At 41.7% G+C, this 13,494-nt stretch overlaps 1 protein-coding gene across 3 annotated transcripts in view; it reads left to right on the forward strand.

The window, feature by feature from the left end:
- The window catches only part of cdh22 (cadherin 22), a 260,866-nt gene that overhangs the window by 161,560 nt on the left and 85,812 nt on the right, over nt 1-13,494 (forward strand). For all 3 annotated transcript variants that reach the window (XM_029693024.1, XM_029693025.1, XM_029693026.1), the window contains one exon: nt 7,751-7,870. In XM_029693024.1, the coding sequence (XP_029548884.1) occupies nt 7,751-7,870 (120 nt within the window). The remainder of the gene's footprint in view (nt 1-7,750; nt 7,871-13,494) is intronic.

The following is a 13,494-nucleotide window of genomic DNA, read 5'->3' on the forward strand; positions in this document are numbered from 1 at the left end:
AGAGAGACGCATACTAATAGCTAGACTACAAGCTATGTAGCTAGCAAATGTTGGCTAACTTAGTCTTGTTGTCAACACCTGGTTAGCATAACAGCTAACAGCTACACTAAACTCTAAATTGATCAGACTGACAAGTGATGAAATGATCGTAGCAGACCCTGTACTGACGGCTGTCTGGGTTCAGGTCTTGACGGGCAAAAAGGTTTCTTCGCTTTTCTGACAGCTCGTGAGTCTTATCTCCTTAGTGTTTCATGTTTGCTGTTGAAAATGTTTTTTCCCTATGTTCTTTCCTGCCTTGTTAGAGCAGCCAAATACCGCACAGAAATTGTCTGTGGTGATGAATCAACTAGTTTTAGGCACTGTTGTAATGCAGCTTGGGGTAGACGCAGCTGTTGTTGTCGGAATAATTGATGTGGTGGTCTTCCAACATGGCCGCTAGGGGGTGTTTAATGTCGCCTGGCAACCCTCTATATAGGCTACTAGGAAGAACCCTTCATAGTGGGTTCTAGGTAAAACCATTTATAGAGGGTTCTATGAAGAACCCTTCATAGAGGGTTTTAGGTAGAACCCTCTGCAATGGGTTCAACCTAACACCAAAAGGGGTTGCATTATGGGAACAAGCTGAATAACCCTATATATGGTTCTACTTAACTTTTCTAAGAGTGTGTATTTCATTACACACACAGCTGTAAGCCAATTCCAGTACAGTTTATTGTTTCAAAGAGATTATGTTCATATTGAGCATTGCATTATTCAACATTGTTCTCACTACGTTTCATACTTCTTAAAGTGTACTTAACAGACCCCCTCCTTGGTTCCCTGGCCGCACAAGTGTCTGCTCTGTGCTGTTAGCATTAAATCGATTGCTTTTAGACTGAACTGTAGCTGTGGTTCGCGGGAGCCAACTGAAGGCCAGCGGCTCCACAATACTGTCTGGTAAACAAATAATGACACAATCTGATAAAATAACAAAGGTAAGGGCTAATAAAGGCTAAATGTATTTTTTCTGTCACGGGAGATGGGAAATATTATTGCTAAATCCTCAGGGGGACCTCATAGAAATGTTCAGTAAGCAGGCCATTTACTTTTATGACACAGCAAATTTTTCCCCTCATCTTTTTTTTCCCTTCCTGTCCTTTTACGTGGACCGCTGAGAAATGAATCACTCCAGGAAGTAGTGGATAAATAACTTTTCATGTGAAAACACCTAGGCTTTTATGGCTTTACTAAATGATCCATAATACGGGAGCACTCAGTCCTGCAGATTAGGGCGGGCCGAACTGGGGGAGGATGCTGCGTTAGCTGCCGCCACGCAGCCATCGCCGCCGCGCCTGAGATGGGCACAAATCTCTTTTACGAGGCTGCCTCTTAAATATCTGTCAGTCTAGTGTCTCACACATGGCACTCTTCTACAGCTCCCCACACAGTAATTGAACCATCTCCTTCTGAGTGTAGAATGCTGTGGGAAGCCGTTTGAACAGACTGTGTTGCTGCCATTAAAACAGGCCTATGCATAAATCTTGCCAGTAGGGGCGAAAAAGAAAGCTATCAACCCAAAACCCTCCATTCGTTCCAAAGGTAGCTGGCCTTAAAATGTTTTTCAGCCAGAAGAGGACTGGCCACCCCTCAGAGCCTGGTTCCTCTCTAGATTTCTTCCTAGGTTCCTACCTTTCTAGGGAGTTTTTCCTATCCACTGTGCGTCTACTTTTGCATTATTTGCTTTTTGGGGTTTTAGACTGGGTGTCTGTAAAGCACTTTGTGACAACTGCTGATGTAAGAAGGGCTTTATATATATATATATATATATATATATATATATATAAATATATATATATATATATATATAAATATATATATATATATAAATATATATATATATATATATATATATAAATATATATATATATATATATAAATATATATATATATAAATATATATATATATATATATAAATATATATATATATATATAAATATATATATATATAAATATATATATATATATATATATATAAATATATATATATATATATTTGTGCACATACAGTACTTACATCTGCATTTATTAAGATAACCACAGTATATTCAAGTTCAAGTTTTATTACACTCATATAGCAGTCAATACAAACTGAAATCCATGAGCATGTAATTTAAGCAAAAACAATTTTAAGTGTCATGCTGAAGGATGGATGGTAATTTATCTTGGATTTGAAGCAGTTCAGATGGAATTGAGAGCAGAGGAAGCATTGATGGTCTCGGAGGTAGCCAGTCAGTTGGCGTCAGAGAGACAGAACGGTCCACTGCGCAGCCTCAGCTACATACCTCGCTGCCCCCTCAGGTTTTACTTTCTCCGGCTTTGTAGGTGGTTAGCTAGATTGAGGCGACTCCACACTAACACCGTGTAGCACCCACTTGGGGGATGATACTCAAGAGCAGCCTCAAAGGTGCTGGAAGCTCACCACACAATGTTCATGGTCAGAAAAAAATGGCTTATTACGCTTCAATTGCCGCTTCCTTAGTATATCACTATGGGTGCAATTACTCAGAGACGCTCCAAACACCTGAGGCTTCCAACTATTCATGTTTTAAAATGCTGATACAGGATATTACCATTTTTGTTATTAACACTGTATTATTTTGTAACTAACAGGACCACAACCAACAGCACCACATTTTGCATTGTTGTCCAGTAGGCTATGCTTATTGGCATTTCAAATCAAATCAAATGTTATTTGTCACATGCTTCATAAATAACAGGTGTAGACTAACAGTGAAATGCTTACATACGAGCCCTTTCCGAACAATGCAGAGAGAAGAAAATAGAGAAATAACAGAAAAGTAATAACACTATGTATAAATACACAATGAGTAACGACAACTTGGCTATATGCACAGGGTACTAGTACCGAGTCCATGTGCAGGGGTATGAAGTAGTTGAGGTAGATACACTACAAAAGTCTATTTCAGCCACACCCATTGCTGACAGGTGATTAAAATCAAGCACAGAGCCATGCAATTTTCATAGACAAACATTGGCCGTAGAATGGCCAATGAGCTCAGTGACTTTCAACGTCGCATCGTCATAGGATGCTACCTTTTCAACAAGTCAGTTCGTTAGATTTCTGCCCTGCTAGAGCTACCCCAGTCAACTGTAAGTGCTGTTATTGTGAAGTGGAAATGTCTAGGAGCAACAACGGCGAGCCGCATAGTGGTAGGTCACATAAGATCACAGAACGGGACCGGCAAATGCTGAAGCGCATAGCGGGTACAAATCGCCTGTCCTCGGTTGCAACATTCACTGCCGAGTTCCAAACTTGAAGCAACGTCAGTTGATCCAGTTGCAGAGGGAGGTGTTCAGTCCCAGGGTCCCGAGATTAGTGATGACACTATTGTGTTGAACGCTGAGCTATAGTCAATGAACAGCATTCTCACATAGGTGTTCCTCTTGTCCAGGTGGGACAGGGCAGTGTGGAGTGCAGTAGCGATTGTGTCATCTGTGGATCTGTTGGGGCGGTATGCAAGACTTTTCTCTTGATCAGATGGTGGGGGGCCGGAACATAATTACAGTATTTAATGTCCCTGGATTAGGGTGTCTGGAATGATGGTGTTGATGTGAGGCATGACCAGCTTTTCAAAGCATTTCATGGCTACAAATGTGAGTGCTACCGGGCGATGGTCATTTAAACAGGTTCCCTTGGCGTTCTTGGGCATATGGACTATGGTGGTCTGCTTGAAACATGTAGGTATTACAGACTGGGTTAGGGAGAGGTTGAAAATGTCAGTGAAGACACTTGCTATCTGGTCAGCGCATGCTCTGAGTGTATGTCCTGGTGATCTGTCTGGCCCCGCTAGGTCCTACTCGTATCGGCTACTGATAGTGAGATCACACAATCATCCGGAACAGCTGGTGCTCTCATGCATGGTTTAGTGTTGCTTTCCTTGAAGCGAGCATGGAAGCATTTTGCTGGTTAGGTAGGTTTGCATCAGTGGGCAGCGCACGGCTGCGTTTCCGTTTGTAATCCGTAATAGTTTGCAAGCCCTGCCACATCCGATGACCGTCAGAGCCTGTATAGTAGGATTCGATCTTAGTCCTATATTGACGTTTTGACTGTTTGCTGGCTCGTCGGAGGTCATAGCAAGATTTCTTATATGCGTCTGGATTTTGTCCCACTCCTTGAAAGCGGCAGGTCTAGCCTTAAGCTCAGTGCGGCTGTTGCCTGTAATCCATGGCTTCTGGTTGGGATATGTACGTAAGGTCACTGTGGGGACGATGATGTCGATGTACTTATTAATGAAGCTGGTGACTGATGTGGTGTACTCCTCAATGTCATCGGAAGAATCCCAGACCTTATTCCAGTCTGTGCTAGCAAAACAGTCCTCTAGCTTAGCTCCGCCTCATCGGACCATTTACGTTACTGGTACTTCCTTTTTGAGTTTTTGCTTGAAAGCAGGAATCCGGAGGATAGAGTTATGGTCAGATTTTCCAAATGGTGGGAGAGGGAGAGCTTTTGTATCCGTTTCTGTGTGTGGTTGTAAAAGTGATCTAGAGTCGTGTCGCCTCCAGTTGCACAGGTGACATGCTGGTAAAAAATGAGGTAAGACAGATTTCAGTTTTCCACTGTTAAAATCACCGACCACTAGGAATGCCGCCTCTGGATGTGCATTTTCTTGTTTGCTTAGGGCCCTATACAGCTCGTTGAGTGCGATCTTAGTGACAGCATCAGTTTGTGGTGGTAAATAGACAACTATGAAAAGTATAGATGTGAACTATCGTGGTATATAATATGGTCTGCAGCTTATCATGAGGTATTCTAACTCAGGTGAGCAAAACCTTAAGACCTTCTCTTTGTCTCAAGACATGAAACCCATTGAAAACCTGTGGTTTGAATTGAAGAGGGCAGTCCATAAGCACAGATGAAGGATATCAAGGATCTGGAAAGATTCTGTATAGAGGAATGGCCTAAGATCTCTCCCAATGTGTTCTCCAATCTCATATTTATTTTTATAAAAAGGCTGACTGTTATCCTCGCAAGGTGATGTATTGAAATATATTAAAAACAGGGGTGACAATATTTTAGGTCCCTATCTTTTTAACCAAAAAATATATAACTTGTTAAACAAAATATCTTTATCTGAGCAATTGTATACTGAACAAAATATAAACGCAACATGTAAAATGTTGGTCCCATGTTCCATGAGCTGAAATAAAAGATCACAGAAATGTTCCCTACGCACAAAAAGCTTATTTCACTCCAAATTGTGTGAAATTTGTTTACATCCCTGTTAGTGAGTATTTCTCCTTTGCCAAGATAATCCATCCACCTGACAGGTGTGGCATATCAAGAAGCTGATTAAACAGCATGATGCAGGCTGAATCACATCCGGCCATGATTGGGAGTCCCGTATGGCGGCACACAATTGGCCCAGCATTGTCCGGGCTTGGCCAGGATAGGCCGTCATTGTAAATAAGATTTGTTTCTTACCTGACTAGCCTAGTTAAATAAATAAAATAATACATAAATACACTATGTAGGGAATAAGGATGCCAGTTGGGATGCAGAGATAGCCTTCAGAATTCCTTTATTATTCTTGTGGAGCAGTGATGTGAAGTTCCACAGTATATGCAATATTAATGGCCAGGACGTGCTAAGAGCAGGTCTATACAAACCTACAGTAGCCAGAGATTGAAAACAGTCAACGTGAAGCTCAACTGAAGAGGAGGAGGACCCACAAACAAACAGGAAAAAATGCTTGTTTAAAAAATATGTTCACTAAGTGCATATCTGCCATTACGCTGAACTGTAACAAATAAAAAAAAGCTAATAATTACTCCACTACCTTCTATCTCATATCAAAGCAATTTACTATTCCAGTTTTATTTAGAGACAGCAAAACAAATCTTTAGATGATGAATAACGGGCACTTTCTTCATTAAAATACTTTTCTCATTACTGTAATATTTTGTTCTGTTTTCCTATTGGGTTAGTCAAAAACTTTTATTGAAATCCCCTTGAGGCTGTCACAAAGTAGACTGCCTAAAACAGACAAACACCCCAGCCAATAACTAATGACTTAGGTGCTTCTGCTTGTGAAAGCTGAGGCCAGTCAAGGCATTAATAAGGACTCTAGCTGCTGCAGACTATAACTCCTACTTCCCTATTTTAAAACACAATAACTTAGCATTTGCATTTATATAGTTCTTCCAGCCGCCTCACTCTCAGGCAGCCCCGAAATGGCTTCACGCTGATTATTACCTGGGGAAAATTAAGATAACAAAATAACCCCATGAATGGGAATAGCGTCCTTGCTTTACCAGCGCACAACCAGGTATGCAGAAATGAACAAACCCCCCATTTCCAGCAATGCAACATTTTTAACTGCTTAATACCTTCTCTTTTTAAGGCGATAAGGACAGTTTCAAACTGATCTCAGCCAGACAATGACACAAACCCCTTTGTTTGAGGATAGGCAGGGTGTCTACTTTAGCATTTTAGGACTGATAATGATGGTATTATACAACACAGTACATACTTAAAGACCCCATAAGAACAGCATCAATAGATCCAGCCTTTGAATTATTCGACATGAGGTGAAATATGAATCACTAAAAGCTGGAATTAGGTTAAACTCAAAGGGCTACACTGACGAGGATTTAGCGGTGCAATAATAGGAAACCAGCTTAGATTTCGAGAACATCGCAGAATTCCTAGGCTTCAGTTACATGCCATTGCATGGAAAACATTCCCCTTAGCTAGCTATGCTAATAGCTAGCACAAGCCGCCATGGAGAAAAGTTCCGGGCCCTGCTAGCAAGTGAAGATTAAGGAGAAACCAAAAAGGTGGAGACAGATACTGATCTGAGGCGCCTGTGGTAATGTCTGGGTGGCTTTTAATATAATACACTATCCTTTTCCCTGCACCACCCTCGGGAGCGACTCTCATGACAGGAAACAAACAGAACGCTGACACATTCTGCTAATTAGCATAATTAGCATAAGGCATGACAGGGCTCTGGGAATGCTACAGCTGTGACCTTTTGTGGACAACACCAGCTGTCAGTAATTACCTATAGCTGGGCCAAGGATGGAGGCTGACTCTCCGTCCTTGAGGGGCCATTGCTGCCACCAACCCAGTCACCCCAAACAAGATGTTTCTCCACAGAGAAACACCGCTAAAAGGCTAGTTGAGTTTTTCTTTCCCCACAGGACTGTGGCCCATTAAGCTTTATAGGCTTAAGGCTTTGCTTTGGCTAAAATGTGTGACTAAATGTAAAATATAGGCTTTGCAGTGCCAGAGGCTTGTGGCTACACACAATTTACTTAGAAAAGACAAGAATTATGATTCAATGAAACAACTGTGTCCCCCAATAAATATTTGTTTTGAAGGCGTCATGGAAACTATTCAGGTTCATAAATGGTTGTAATCATCATTAGTTGTTTGTTTGATTTTTAACATTCTTCCATCTGTCTTTGAAGATAGAGATCTTAAATATCTTGATGCGCTCTTTCATCCCGGATAACTCTCTGTCACGAAGGAGAGGTCGTTTAGGAGAGGTGTTCTGAAATAACACATTATTTTCAGTAACAAACAATATGCAGTGAATTAAAATAGCTCTCCAGCCTGCCCTCTCTCCCTATCTCACGCTTCCTCTTCCTCTCTGATTCACTATCCATTTGTTTAAGTGAAGGGCACGCCTGGAGGTCCTGAAGCCTTGTGTTATTGTGCTGTTCTGACATGCAATTCTCCCGCAGGAACATCAGTGATGAAGGTCACTGCATGGGATGCAGATGACCCTACGTACGGGAGCAGTGCCAGGGTGGTGTACAGTGTGCTGGACAGAGAGAGCTTCTTTACCGTGGACAGACAGACTGGTAAGGGCAGACTCCTGGCATGACCAGACAGAGTCAAAGATGATGTGTATACTATGTATTAATTGTAGTAATACTTACATACTATATATTACTTGTGGTAATACTTGTATTTTACAAGTATTACTTGCAGTATTATACGTGTAGTGTTACAGTATTGAGTGAAATACACAAGTATCAACCCCATGCTTTATCCACGGAAATGATAGTGAGTTGATATATTTCTTGTCTCAGACCTCATATTGTGTACTTAAATTCAGCAAAAAAAGAAATGTCCTCTCACTGTCAACTGTGTTTCTTTTCAGCAAACTTAACATGTGTAAATATTTGTGTGAACATAACAAGATTCAACAACTGAGACATAAACTGAACAAGTTCCACAGACATAATACAATAATGTGTCCCTGAACAAAGGGGGGTCAAAATCAAAAGTAACAGTCAGTATCTGGTGTGGCCACCAGCTGCATTAAGTACTGCAGTGCATCTCCTCCTCATGGACTGCACCAGATTTGCCAGTTCTTGCTGTGAGATGTTACTCCACTCTTCCACCAAGGCACCTGCAAGTTCCCGGACATTTCTGGGGGAAATGGGCCTAGCCTTCACCCTCCGATCCAACAGGTCCCAGACTTGCTCAATGGGATTGAGATCTGGGCTCTTCACTGGCCATGGCAGAACACTGACATTCCTGTCTTGCAGGAAATCACACACAGAACGAACAGCATGGCTGGTGGCATTGTCATGCTGGAGGGTCATGTCAGGATGAGCCTGCAAGAAGGGTACCACATGAGGGAGGAGGATGTCTTCCCTGTAACACACAGCGTTGAGATTGCCTGCAATGACAACAAGCTCAGTCCGATGATGCTGTGACACACCTCCAAATTGAGCCCGCTCCAGAGTACAGGCCTCAGTGTAACGCTCATTCCTTTGACGATAAACGCGAATCCGACCATCACCCCTGGTGAGACAAAACCGCGACTCATCAGTGAAAAGCACTTTTTCCCAGTCCTGTCTGGTCCAGCGACGGTGGGTTTGTGCCCATAGGCGACGTTGTTACCGGTGATGTCTGGTGAGGACCTGCCTTACAAGCCCTCAGTCCAGCCTCTCTCAGCCTATTGCGGACAGTCTGAACACTGATGCGTTCCTGGTGTATTCTTGGTGTAACTCGGGCAGTTGTTGTTCCATCCTGTACCTGTCCCGCAGGTGTGATGTTCGGATGTACCGATCCTGTGCAGGTGTTGATAGACGTGATCTGCCACTGCGAGGACGATCAGCTGTCCGTCCTGTCTCCCTGTAGCGCTTTCTTAGGCGTCTCATAGTACGGACATTGCAATTTATTGCCCTGGTCACATCTGCAGTCCTAATGCCTCCTTGCAGCATGCCTAAGGCAAATTCACACAGATGAGCAGGGACCCTGGGCATCTTTCTTTTGGTGTTTTTCAGAGTCAGTAGAAAGGCCTCTTTAGTATCCTAAGTTTTCATAACTGTGACCTTAATTGCTTACTGTTTTTAACCTGTTAGTGTCTTAACGACCGTTCCACAGGTGCATGTTCATTAATTGTTTATGGTTCATTGAAGAAGCATAGGAAACAGTGTTTAAACCCTTTACAATGAAGATCTGTGAAGTTATTTGGATTTTTACGAATTATCTTTGAAAGACAGGGTCCTGAAAAAGGGACATTTCTTTTTTTGCTGAGTTTATATTTCTCAACATTTAAGGATACATATTGAAATGAAAATAGTTGCGATTAAATCTCTGAAGTGTTATATTACAGTCTGTCCAGATGCGGATTCTCTAATTGTCTCTCCCAGTCAGCACATTTGGGTGAATTCCCTTTTGGTCTGAGGGCCTGTACCTGGGCTTGAATCGTAGTCTCTCAGGCATATCCCAAGGTTTGTGTTGCCTGCAAATGTCCTCCTGGGAGCAGCACTAAACTTTTAATGATTCCTTTTTTTGGTCTCCCCACTTTGATTCGGTTGGCCCTAGTGCCTAGATGATAAATGGCCTTGTCTCGGCAACGTTGGCCTGGAGACTTGCAGATCGTACCAACTCTTGTCCCCCCCCTTCTTTTTTTATCGACATTAACCATTCAAATAGGTGCAGGGGGAAGAGGTCATCAAGAGAACAGAGCAGCTGTGAATTTCCCCTCATTAATGTCGCCCCAGTCATTCAAAAGAGTGTTTATCCTTCACTATCTTTTTCTCCGTTCCAGATACATGACTAGAATATGATCAATGGTCAATGTCTGAGGGATTTTTCGAAAGTAGCAGTCATTTGAATGTATTTGAACTTCAGAGTGGTATTTGGTATTGAAGTTCAAGTGAGCTTCTTCTCAGGATGAAAGCCTGAGGATTCTATTAAATTATATTCCATACATTTCTAGGAAAGAGACATAACTACCTGGCACTCTGATCTCAGACACTGTCATAAAAATACATTTACATTTTGGTCATTTACTGTAGCAGACGCTCTTATCCGAAACGACTAACAGGCAAGTACACAGGACTCATAGTCATTGACAATTGATGTGCAATATATAGTATGCTATGAATGAGATCCCCTTTCAAGCATGTTACAAATGTTAGCAGTCAAGAAACATTTGATTGAGTTGAATAAGTTCTGACTAAGAAAGAGCTGATGCAAAAATATGCATTTCTGATGCTCCCCATGCCTTTTGTTATTGAAAGCTATTATTATGTGCCTCCATATCCGGCAACTGAATTTGCCTGTGCACTGTATGCTGACATACAAGCATTGCCTGCAGCTACCTGATGTTAAATGTGAGTGCAATCTCTAAGTTGTGTGTCTAGCTGAGTAGCACAATGCAAGGCACTGGGAGAGGTGCCATCAACTAAGAAAGGGCAACAATAGAATTTGATGTGGATAACCCACCAGGGAATAGAGTTTGGCTCCCGCTATTTGACCAGAGAGTAGACTCTTCCCATTGCCATCTCGTTCAGGTTATCATGAATAAACTTATTTTTGTGTGAAATCGGCAGTTGGCAACCCATCCCTTATGAGATTAATTGACACATAAACAAACTTGACACATAAACAAATAATTAATTGACACAAACAAATAATTACATCCCCAGAGCAGTAAAATAATATATATATATACATACACACATACATGCATACATACAGTGCCTTGCAAACGTATTCATCCCCCTTGGCATTTACAACCTGTGATTTAAATGGATTTTTATTTGAATGTCATGTAATGGACATAGACAAAATAGTCAAAATTGGTGAAGTGAAATGAAAAAAATTACTTGTTTAAAAAAATTCAAAAACATAAAAGTGGTGCGTGCATATGTATTCACCTCTTTTGCTATGCAGCCCCTAAATAAGATCTGGTGCAACCAATTACCTTCAGAAGTTACATAATTAGTTAAATAAAGCCCACCTGTGTGCAATCTAAGTGTCACATGATCTCAGTATATACAGTTGAAGTTGGAAGTTTACACTTAGGTTGGAGTCATTAAAACTCGGCTTTCAACCACTCCACAAATTTCTTGTTAACAAACAATAGTTTTGGCAAGTCGGTTAGGACATCTACTTTGTTCATGACACAAGTCATTTTTCCAACAATTGTTTACAGACAGATTATTTCACTTATAATTCACTGTATCAACATTCCAGTGGGTCTGAAGTTTACATACACTAAGTTGACTGTGCCTTGAAACAACTTGGAAAATTCCAGAAAAAGATGTCATGGCTTTAGAAGCTTCTGATAGGCTAATTGACATAATTTGAGTCAATTAGAGGTGTACCTGTGGATGTATTTCAAGGCCTACCTTCAAACTCAGTGCCTCTTTGCTTGACATCATGGGAAAATCAAAAGAAATCAGCCAAGACCTCAGAAAAAAATGGTAGACCTCCACAAGTCTGGTTCATCCTTGGGAGCAATTTCCAAATGCCTGAAGGTACCACGTTCATCTGTACAAACAATAGTGCGCAAGTATAAACACCATGGGACCACGCAGCCATCATACTGCTCAGGAAGGAGACACGTTCTGTCTCCTAGAGATGAACGTACTTTGGTGCGAAAAGTGCAAATCATTCTCAGAACAACAGGAAAGGACCTTGTGAAGATGCTGGAGGAAACAGGTACAAAGTATCTATATCCACAGTAAAACGAGTCCTATATCGACATAACCTGAAAGGCCGCTCAGCAAGGAAGAAGCCACTGCTCCAAAACCGCCATAAAAAAGCCAGACTACGGTTTGCAACTGCACATGGGGACAAAGATCGTACTTTTTGGAGAAATGTCCTCTGGTCTTGTAACGCTTGATGTAGTGGGTGTGGAGTCAGGCGCAGGAAACAAGAGTGTTTGCTATCGGGCTTTAATAAATGCACCGTCAAAAGAATATACACCCAAGAACAACAACAGGGTGTAATCAAAAAACACAAGGATCCAAAAACACGTTCCACTACACGAAACACAGTGAACGACAGAAATAAGCCCTCACACAGAACAGGTGAGGGAAACGGGCTTAAATACCCAACTAAACACTAATGGGACACAGGTGAAACCAATAAAGACAAAACCAACAGAAAAGGAAAAGGGGATCGATGGCAGCTAGTAGGCCGGTGACGACGACCGCCGAGCGCCACCCAAACAGGGAGAGGAGTCACCCTCGGCAGGAGTCGTGACAGGTCTGATGAAACAAAAATAGTACTGTTTGGCCATAATGACCAGCGTTGTGTTTTGAGGAGAAAGGGGGACGCTTGCAAGCCGAAGAACACCATCCCAACCGTGAAGCACAGTGGTGGCAGCATCATGTTGTGGGGGTGCTTTGCTGCAGGAGGGACAAAATAGATAGAATCATGAGGAGGTAGAATTATGTGGATATATTGAAGCAACATCTCAAGACATCAGTCAGGAAGTTAAAGCTTGGATGCAAATGGGTCTTCCACATGGACAATGACATACAATGACAATGACATACTTCCAAAGTTGTGGCAAAATGGCTTAAGGACAACAAAGTCAAGGTATTGGAGTGGCCATCACAAAGCCCTGACCTCAATCCTATAGAACATTTGTTGGCAGAACTTAAAAAGTGTGTGCGAGCAAGGAGGCCTACAAACCTGACTCAGTTCATTCCTCTCTGTCAGGAGGAATGGGCCAAAATTCACCCAACTTATTGTGGGAAGCTTGTGGAAGGCTAACCAAAACATTTGACCCAAGATAAACAATTTAAAGGCAATTCTACCAAATACTAATTGAGTGTATGTAAACTTCTGACCCACTGGGAATGTGATGAAAGAAATAAAAGCTGAAATAAATAATTCTCTCTACTATTATTCTGACATTTCAAAAAAAAAAAATCAATTAAAAATGAATTTTTACTAGGATTAAATGTCAGGAATTGTGAAAAACTGAGTTTAAATGTATTTGGCTAAAGTGTATGTAAACCTCCGACTTCAACTGTTTATACCTGCTCTGAAAGGCCCCAGAGTCTTCAACACCACTAAGCAAGCAGCACCACCAAGCAAGCTGCACCATGAAGACCAAGGAGCTCTCCAAACAGGTCAGGGACAAAGTTGTGGAGAAGTACAGATCAGGGTTGGGTTATAAAAACAAAACTGAAACTTTGAACATCCCACAGAGCACTCTCCAAAC

This window comes from Salmo trutta, chromosome 16 (assembly GCF_901001165.1).
Source record: "Salmo trutta chromosome 16, fSalTru1.1, whole genome shotgun sequence".
Classification (NCBI taxonomy): Eukaryota; Metazoa; Chordata; class Actinopteri; order Salmoniformes; family Salmonidae; genus Salmo; species Salmo trutta.